A 10006-nucleotide genomic window follows, 5' to 3' on the forward strand; every position below is an offset into this window, starting at 1 on the left:
AAAGCGAAGAACTACTTGGCAGTTAAGAACCCGCCAAGCTTAGCGGCAGTGACACGGAGACCTCCGCGCACTTTAGCAAGTTTACATTACGTTACGCTAATGTACACTTGGGTGGCAGATATTTCCATGGCGGAGCCTCCGTCTGCCAAGCAAGCAAATTTCCTTATCCTGTTTTCAAATCGACGGTGACGTTCAATGTTTTGGTTTCAGGTGGATTTCTAGCATTTCTTATTTCTTACTGAGCAAAGGTGGCGCGGCGAGCTCGTGCTGTTTTTTACCATTTTAACATTTTAGCCAATCCTTTGTCTTTTTTCTAGGCCAGGCATTTTAACCATTTCTTTAATCTTGGGTTTTTTATTTTATTTTATCAAATTAATTATTTTAAATAAAACGCTCTCAAGTCTCGACTCAAAATATAATGTTAAAAATTAAATTCAATAGTAAAATTGATTGGCTAATTAATTGGAAAGTAAATACAAAAATTGCAATCTGAACAAATTGGATTGATTTCGGAGGGCACTTACTCGTAATTCCTAACCCATACTTTTGGTTGAGAGAGGATTTAGTAATATACGGCTGATATTGAAGCGGTAACTGGTAAGTACACGTACGGGATACTAAAATCCAAATTTCCTCGATCTATGGAAATGAACGGCTGTGATGGCACCACGTTCAAATCAGGGACAGAATCGCAAACCGACAAAAGAACGGAGCACATGATCCGTACGAATAAATATCCCATCTGCAGGGTCCGTACGGTGACACGTAAGAGCGATCACGTGACAAGAACCACCCCGGGTCAAACCGATGGTACACGTGGTTGGTGGCACAGTGAGCTGGCGGTGATAAGCTTAGTCCTGCGACTGACACCCCATCAAGGAGATGAATACGCGTGGCCTACGATATGGATTATTGCCTATGCTTTTGATCTCTCGAGATCTCCATGATCTTGACTTTGCTTTTTACTGTTCTATGTTTTTTCATTTTTCCTTTTTGTTTTGGTATTATCAGCTTTAAGATTATCCACAAGGGCTTTCTTCGGATGCGGTGCTCGGACGGGGATCTCCCTACTTTGCACATCTTTGTCGCCAACACCTAAAACAATATATACATGAATGTCTATACATGAATGTTTTTTTTTATATTAGCAATATTCGTCAATATTCAATGTTTTTATCGATATTAATTAATAACATTAAATTTTTTTAAATAATAACCATATTAATCAACATTTAAAACAGTTTTTTATTGATAATTAAGTCTAAAAAATTAATTTTAAAAATACTTTTTTTCTTTTAATACTCATCAAAAGCAATATCATAAGTCTAAACCATGTTTTAAATATTTATCTTGAAAAGGTACATTTTAAAAGTGAGAATTAAGTATTTAGTTTAAAGATTTTAAATTTAAATTTTAAAAAAATTTTATAAAATTGGTTACGTCTCTTTGATTTATAAAATTCAAATTTCATTTTTTTTTGAAAGGCCAAATTTCATTCTTAAAGGAATATAAGTATGTAACTTGTATTTTTCTAAAAGATGTTTCATCTTTTTTTTTCCTCTCTATTTAAGTTGTTATATTCTACTTAATATTTTAGTCATGCAGGTTGTACTGTGCGGGAACCCTTTGCTTGACAGACAAAGAGTGAGGAACCTTTTTTCTTGCAGAAGCATCTTATTTGACTCATGATTAGTTTTGGATGAGGATGAAAACTCATTCAGCTTGCTTGAATCTTAAAAGGGTATTTTCGGAGAGAAAGTAGCCAAAGAAAAAATATTTATTTAAAACCCACTTGCATTATTCAGAGCTTTTCCTGAAGCAGTTAATCCCAAATCTCCCTATTAAGTAGATAGTCATTTCATGAAAAGTCATGGGTTAGGTTGTCCCTGTCACAAAACAGTTGCCAAAAACAATAGTTAATGATGTACTAATTTAGGTTAAGATTATCGTGAATCCATGGACTTGTCCCATTGAAAAATCTCCTCGGACCGCGTTTTCTGCAATCCTGTCAAGCGCATAACCCCCCAAAGTGGAACATAAAACAAAAAGGAATGGCAGTATTCAAATGGGTTCCTTTCATTTTAATTTCCCTTTTCCAGTTCATTTAAAAGAGGAGTGGCTCTTGTTGGTCTTGGTTTAAGAACTGTGGGCTTGGGAAACCCGCGTAGGTTTTTTCAACTTTACTATTAATAGGTCAATACGATTGTTTTGGGCAACTAGGGGAAGAGAAGACATGGCCCAGGATCCCACCCTAACCCCCCCAAGATAGTATACACTTTCCCTAAATTGTGCCCATAATGTAGTTAGAGCCCACTGGCATATGGAGGTTGTAGGTTAAAATGGAGTTGTTGGAGGGTTTATTTGATGGTTCTCCCTTATTAAGCTCAACCCTACGCGATTTATTAATGTTCATTTGTTTTTTCTTTTTTCATTTAAGCGAGTGGAACTTGGCAGGAGGAAGGAAAAGTTTGGTGAATTTGAATTCAATGTCCAAGTAACTGATTTCTATACAAGTAATAAGTAGATAAGACAAAAACTTAAAGAAATATTTAAGCACAGCCATTGACGTTAGCAAGTTGGTATTTATCGCCAAGAGAGATGGAAAGCAAAAGAAGTGGCGTCTTCTCATAGTGGAACGACAATGATTTTTAAAATTGGTGGAGTGGTTCTGACCAGGGAAAACTGGGAGTCATCGGTTTGGATTTTGCTTGATTCCATGGGGTTGTTCCATGCAGAAAATGATGGCCAATCATTCATTGAGATGGGGCATGCACTGCCACTAATATGCTGCTAAGTAGTACTACAAAAACAAAAATATTGCATCCCAAAAATTCAGATTATCACCTGGTGATTATGTAGCCTAATGGCACGTGGAGAAGGTAACCTTGGGATTAAGAGTCTATCTTCAATTAGTTGCACAAGCAAGAGGTTTAAAACAATAAGCAAAGTTTTCCATCATATTGCAAATGTTGGACCAGGATGCCATCTCTGTTAGCATTTTGTTTGGGTTGGAGCTTTCATGAAGCCAATGATCCACGGCCTTTCAAAATTAAGTCCCCATGTTCAGTCACCGTGGAAACTGTTACCAGGAGCCTGCTAATAGTCCATGGTAGCAGGAGCCTACTAATGGTGCATGGTTTAATGGAGTCAAACGAAGTTAAGATGGAAATTAGAATGTGAATGCGGCAGCACTGAAGCAAGAGCTTGCCTGCAAATGTGCAGGCTTCTGCATGGTGAAGACTTTGTAGCTGTAAAGGTTAAGTAAAAGTTAAGTGGTCCATAAAATTTCCGAATATATCATACGAACATATCGTCACCAGAAACGTGCATCAGTGAGAATATGCACTCAATTTTTTGTAACAAGGATAACCTCTCATATTCTAACTCAGGGATCAAGCTCCAAATATTGAACTGCAAAAGGAGAATGAAAAGTTGTGGGCTGAAAATGAGGAGATGATCCCTAAGCGAGAAGAAATGCTGGAAGTAGAGAACTCAAAGTTGCACAAGAAGCCAATTGAACAAATGGATCAGAAAATGAACATCATAAAGCAGAAGTCGAGGTCGATCACTACACGAAAAAGGACAATCTCCTTGTTTCAAAAGAGGCCTTGATAAACTCATCTCGGCTTAAAGAGATTTTGCACCATAAGGTTTATCAGTGAGGAGGAATCAGGAATGTCCGTGTTACCATGCATACAGTTCGAACATGAGAAGGAATTCAGTGTTTGCTTGCAGTGTAGCAAGAATGGTCACTCAATATCTTGGTGTCGGTCCCCTCCCCATCCAGTTTTTACAAATAGTAATCTCTATATATTTCCCTTCTCTGTTAAAAGACCTTCAAGCTGCGCAACAGTGCCAGGAAGGACAATTTTCTCGAGACACGGAATTTTTTTCGTGGCAAAATTCGTCTCAAACGGTTCAAAGTGCTGCAAGCAGTGGTTCTTCAGTCAATGATGTTCCTTAAATTAAGGAGAAAGGGCTGCTGACGGCAACAACCACCGTTGAGGAACAACAAATGAAGAGACATAAAACTGCTGATGACATCAAACAAGAGGGATGGGAGAAATTCATTGACTTAGATAAGGGTGAAGCCACTTTTAAATGTACAAGCCAGGATATGTCACCAAGATTTGCTATCAGGTTAAGATCTGGGTCTGATTCTGCTAGACTTGAGAAGAAATTTTCCTTAGAAGGAAATAAGTTAGTAAAAATTTGGAAGAATTCAACTAAAAGGTCAATCTATTATGTGGGAAAGAGGAAGCTGGAACACAAACTGGGGCCACCACGCTTGGTAGGAAGTTATGCTGATAAGAAGGGAAATAGACTAAAAGGAATCCGTCGGGCTGCAAGGATTTTCTCTTTAACAGTTGAAGAAGTACAAGGCTGATTGCAGCTTTTCTTTGCTTGGATTGTGCTTTGACGACATCATCTCATAACTTTTAATTTTATTCTCCGTATCCTTGTCATCTGTTTGCCTTTCATATATTGGTTTCTGTGTTATTTTAGTGAAAACAAAATTAATCATCAAATAATACTGGCATTCGACTACTTGTTGCTCAGAGGAGCAAGCATGTTGGGCTTGATACAACAAACATGGGTTGGGCCACAGCCAAGTTCTCTAACAGAAGAAACAAAGCCCAATTCTGACAGACCAGACCAGATGTTGCACTTCACATGCGGCTGTGTAGCAGACCCAAATCCAGGTACAGTCGTTTTCATTTTTTTTTACTATTATTTTTTTATTAAATATCTAAATAAATCTTGAATTATGTTAAAAAAACAATTCAACCCCCCGTCTTTTTTTTACTTTCAAATAAACCTCTAAACTTCTATTTTAGATCAAATAAGTATTTCTCGTTAATCATTAATTGACTTAGATTAGTTAACAATATATATGACACTTTTATACTATATCATCTATTATCGTGACATTAAATATTATTGATTAAAATTTATAAATTTTAATTAATAATATTTAATGTCACATCAATTATCACGTGATAAATAATATAATATAAAAATACTACATATATCGTTAATTAATAAAAATTAGTCACAGTTAAGTGGAGGAGTTTATTGATCTGAAATAAAAATTAAAAGATTTATTTGAATGAAATAAAAAGATAAAAATTGAATTGACTTTTTTAACATAATTCAAGAACTTATTAAGATATTTAACTTATTTTTTTCTTTTCTGGTGGGAAAGGCAATTCGGGATATTGGGCACTTATGTCATAACACAAAAGGGTGAAACTGTCGTTGACACAAGTTTTGCAGATGAAGAACCGGTGGCTCAGGTGTGAGAACACATATAATATAACATTCAATGATTGTTCACTTGGTAACATACTTTTTCCTTTTTTTTTTTTTTTTGTTTTGGCTATCAACTTATAAGTCTGACAAGTTCATGAGGATTTGATGGGCACTGTGTCTCTGCTCTCTGGGGTCCAATGGGTTTCAGGCTGAATCTCAAGGGGGTTTTCCCAGTTCCCTCTCATTTTCTTGCCAATTCACCTTCCAGGCTCCCTTCTTCTGGTGAGTTCAAATAGATTTCAAATCCACCTTTCGTTCTTGCTCTGCCAGAAAAGAAAGTTAAATAAGCGTTCACTATTATATATATTAGATGACATTGGCTAGAGTGAGTTGATTGTTAAACTGTCTGTTAACTTCCTAGTTGAATTTGTTTTGTTGCCTTATATTTATGTTAATTGAAGCTAAAGGTCGAGGTTATCATCCATGTAGGAGTGCCAAATATGGGTTGTCCTAAAATTAACTTCAAATTGGAAAGTTGGTTGCTTTCTGTTAAATTACAAGCCATTCAAGATCGTTGCTTTTACTATGCTTTATTTCCAAACTCACATCTGTGGTCTTATGCTTTGCTTATATATGATTTGCTTGTATTTGGTTTGTTGTAGATTTTTTTTTTTTTTTGGTTTTATTCACTCACATTGTCCTAATTTCTGATGAAGGTGTGCTTCCATTAAAAGATTCTCTGAAAGCATATGCTTCATCCGCAGCTCTGCAAACATTAGAAAATGGTTGCTTGGAAATTGAAGAAATGAAGGTGTGGTGTTATATCAATTGTTTCTACTAAGTTGCATAACTGTCCATTGTCCATATCAATCATTTTCACTCTCGAGTGTCTCATACTTATTCTGAATCTTTTTCATCCAGGTAAACATTGGGAAGGGATCACACTCGCACAGTCATTCACTTACTATGATTGATAAAACTCATGAACTAATTGGAGGGGACAAATCTTCCTCTCGCACAAGCCCACAAGCATGCAAGGCTTCACATTATAGTTTGCTAATGGAGAATCTCGACATTTTAGAGGAGACATTTGCTGATTCAGATGTGTTAACATTGGAGAGGGAAATTCTACTGCAACTAGGAAGGCTTGGAGCTCTGAAATTATTCAACACCTGTCTCTCTAGGACTCTTAAAGCGTCAGAAATTTTGGACCTATCTGATGTTCCTGCTAATAGTGGAGATTGTAATTTGAATCTCTCAGTGGATGGTCAAAAGGATAAAATTGCTGTTTGCTCTAGGAAAAAGAAACAACGCAAAAAGATAAGAGAAAGGGCACTAGAAAACCCCACTATAATTTCTACCCAATTGCCGCCATTGAACACCCTGCATGGACGCTTTCAAAAGCCCAAAGTGTCTTCTGCAAAAAGAGTGAAAGACTCTAGAAGTAAAAGATTGAGAATTGCTAGAAATGAAGCAGAAATGTCGAAGGGAGTGAAGGTTGTCTTAAAAGTTTAGTATTTGGAATGCATATTCTTTAGTCACATCTTAAGGAAATCTTTGACCGCTCTACACTTTCCCGAGCAGGTGGTTGCAAACTTGGAGAGAATTAGAACAACTTTAGAAGAGGAAACGGGTAGAGCGGCGAGCTTGAGTTGCTGGGCAGAAGCAGCCGGAGTTAATGAGAAGGTGCTGCAGCAGCATTTGCATTTTGGTTGGTATTGCAGAGATGAGCTACTAAGGAGTACTCGCTCTTTAGTCCTCTACTTTGCAAGGAACTATAGAGGTCTGGGAATAGCCCATGAAGATTTAATCCAGGTTGGTCAGACTTTTTCAATATGTTTGGTTGTTTCATATAATGCTTTTTTCAATTTCTATTCCTATCAATTTGCTCATATACATGTAATTTTCGGAGAAGATCTTGCCTGAATAACAGATGTGGTTGCTTAGCTTTTTCTTTGGCTATGTTAAGAATTCTATGTTTTGGAGTCTAATCAACATTTGTTAGTAGGTTAGGGTGAACTTTCTTGTGGGAAGTATTATGTTTGGAAGGGTGGGTTGATTTCTCAAATAATACAGTTCTTATAGACTAGCAATGTATGCCCAAATAATAATATAATATCCTTGTGATGTGTTTTTCCATTTAAAACGGCATACTAGTAGGCATTCTCTCTTTTTAAAATTGAGAAGTAATTTTACATTACCTAAATCAAAAAGCAGAAATGATATTGCCTTATGGAATCTCCCTGGTAAAATGGATTATCTTAGTAGGTGAATTACCATAAAACCCTCCTTTTTGCAGGGTCACTAACATATTCAAATATTTCATTTTCTTTTTTAAATTTTTGTGCAAATCATAAAGTTCTGGTAACAGTGAGAATGCAAGAAATCATGCCACGATTTATCAGGGCATCTTTTCTTCTTTGTGTCCTCTATTTCCTTTGGTTTCCCACCTGACCAAACATTCAAGTTTCTTGTTTTTGACAGGCAGGAAGTTTAGGCGTCTTACAAGGTGCTGAACGGTTTGACCACACAAGGGGATACAGATTTTCTACCTATGTACAGTTCTGGATAAGAAAATCAGTTTCAAGGATAGTTGCATGTCATGCTCGAGGGATTCAAGTTCCTGTATGTAGCTTTCTTCTCTGGTAGATATTTTTCACACAGATATCATGCTAATGCATGCTGGAGCCTGACCAAAGTGTTATTCTCCTGTTCATTCTTCGTAGTGCACGTTAAGCAGGGCAATAGTTCAGATACAGAAAGCTCGAAAGGCCCTTAGCAAAAGCCATGGCAAATACCCAGACGAGGATGCAATTGCCAAGTTCACGGGTCTTTCTTTGGCTAAAATCAGATCAGCTAATAAATGCATGAGGGTTGTGGGTTCAATTGACCAGAAAATTGGAGATTGTATGAATGCAAAATATTTGGTATGCCATCATTTTGTTTAGTTCACTTTCATCTATTTCTCTCTTGCATTCTAAGAACTTAGCAATGGGTAATTGATTAAGATACAGATAGGTTGTTTTGGTTATCTGAAGAAGGCAGTAAAGTTTCCATTTGGTTTTATGAATAATAAGTGATTCTCTATTTGATCTCCCTGAGACCCCCTTTTTAGTTGAGTTGGATCTCTACTTCTTTGATTAGTCTGCTATATAGTAGCAAGAATTGACGATGCATGTGACAAGAAATGCTGGTGAAGGTGCACAATCTATTAATATGGCAAAGCCACCTCTTGTTTTTCTCACAAATATGTATCTTAAACTCACTCTCTTTCTTGCTTGTTAGTAGCACTATTCTTTTTGTAAATGGAAGGTTGACTTTGCATTTACAATGCTACTAAGAGCGTAACTTATTGAGGTTCAAGATCTTGGTGTCCCTTGATCTTATAACTTTGATCATGTGTGCGTATGATTGGAGAACTAGGGTTTTTAGTGTTACTTTGTACACTTGAAAAGTCCTGACTCAAGAAAGAAATAACGCTAACATTACTAATATTATGAAACTTCTGTTTACATAAAGTTATTGTGCATGTGTGATGGATACATTCTAGAAAGTGGATGATACAGGACAAGAACATGTTTGTTTTCCTCCCCCCTGCATTAACTTAAAGCCTTACAATTACATGATAGGGTATAGATTTTTTTCTTTAGTTAATTGCTTCTCGGAATCTGCATGTGCATTCTTATTCTCTAACACAAGCTTGTTATAGGCATCAATTTTAAGATGCTTTGATTGACAACAACTGTGGGCGATGATGCAGGAATTTATCCCCGATTTGTCAGTAAGGAGCCCAGAAAAAACTGTTATGAGGCAGCACATGAAGGAAGATATTCATGATCTTTTGAATGGTTTGGATGCAAGAGAGAGGCAAGTGATGGTTTTACGTTATGGGCTCAAGGGCTCTCCCCCTAAGTCTCTTGAGGAGATTGGGAGGCTCTTTCATGTGAGCAAAGAGTGGATAAGAAGGATAGAGATGAAAGCAATGGAAAAATTGAGGGACAAAGAAACGTGCAGAAATTTAGGCCATTATTTGGATTTATAGTTAGGGTTACAGTTTGAAATAGCTTTCATGTTGGCTGTTTTCGGTGTTGGAGCCTGAGAACACACTTACTTGCATTCTCTAAAACTATGATAGATGAGTAAATTGTAAAGAGCTTTGCAAAATCCAAAACAGAAGGAAAATGTACATTCAACTGTACAAGGTTCAAAATCAACATGGTATTGTCTTGAAGTCTTCACGTAGGCATTGTGTACATCCTGAAACTAATAGTTTTACCTTGACTGACAATTGTTATTCATCTTCTTTTGGTAAAAGAAGTTCTCGTTATTCTTGTATCTTCTTTTGTAGTGAACCAGAAGTTTGGGTAAGTTGTACTTGTGTTGTTGCCTTGCAACCTTTCCATAACTGAGTATAAAGATTGAATATACATGGTGACAATCAATCTCAGCCAAATGGAACAAGAGGGAAAAAAAATTGTAACTATCAAACTGTCAAGTCTTCATGAACTTGAAAAGGAAAGTGAAGACTGAAGACCAAGCTTGGACCTTCTCCTTCTTCCAAATTAACCATGAAATTCTATAATCTGTCAAAACTTGTTGTCTCTTTTCCTGTCTCTTGCAATTGTGGTTTCTACCGTTTTGCCGCTTCTTCTAATCCAATCCATAATTCAAACGTGGAATACCGCAACTCCCCCAATCTTCTATCGTCCATAAGGATGTTGCTAACTTCATCCTGGCAGTCTCTGGACCATAG

At 36.7% G+C, this 10006-nt stretch overlaps 1 protein-coding gene across 2 annotated transcripts; it reads left to right on the top strand.

The window, feature by feature from the left end:
- The first annotated feature begins 5262 nt into the window (after positions 1 to 5262).
- Positions 5263 to 9659, top strand: SIGC (RNApolymerase sigma-subunit C). Of its 2 annotated transcripts, XM_089782536.1 has the most exons (8): positions 5263 to 5341; positions 5462 to 5535; positions 5970 to 6064; positions 6175 to 6750; positions 6838 to 7068; positions 7738 to 7878; positions 7980 to 8180; positions 9014 to 9658. In XM_089782536.1, the coding sequence occupies exons 3-8, from the start codon at positions 6059 to 6061 to the stop codon at positions 9293 to 9295; spliced, it is 1437 nt and encodes a 478-aa protein (XP_089638662.1). In that variant the 5' UTR covers positions 5263 to 5341; positions 5462 to 5535; positions 5970 to 6058; the 3' UTR covers positions 9296 to 9658. The 2 variants fall into 2 exon arrangements, with proteins under 2 accessions (XP_089638662.1, XP_021276293.2); XM_021420618.2 differs by lacking the exon at positions 5263 to 5341 and having other exon boundaries at positions 5356 to 5535; positions 9014 to 9659.
- Positions 9660 to 10006: the final 347 nt, after the last annotated feature.

The sequence above is a fragment of the Theobroma umbraticum genome, unplaced genomic scaffold, assembly GCF_002168275.2.
Source record: "Theobroma umbraticum cultivar Fairchild unplaced genomic scaffold, ASM216827v3 scaffold_56.0, whole genome shotgun sequence".
Lineage (NCBI taxonomy): Eukaryota > Viridiplantae > Streptophyta > Magnoliopsida > Malvales > Malvaceae > Theobroma > Theobroma umbraticum.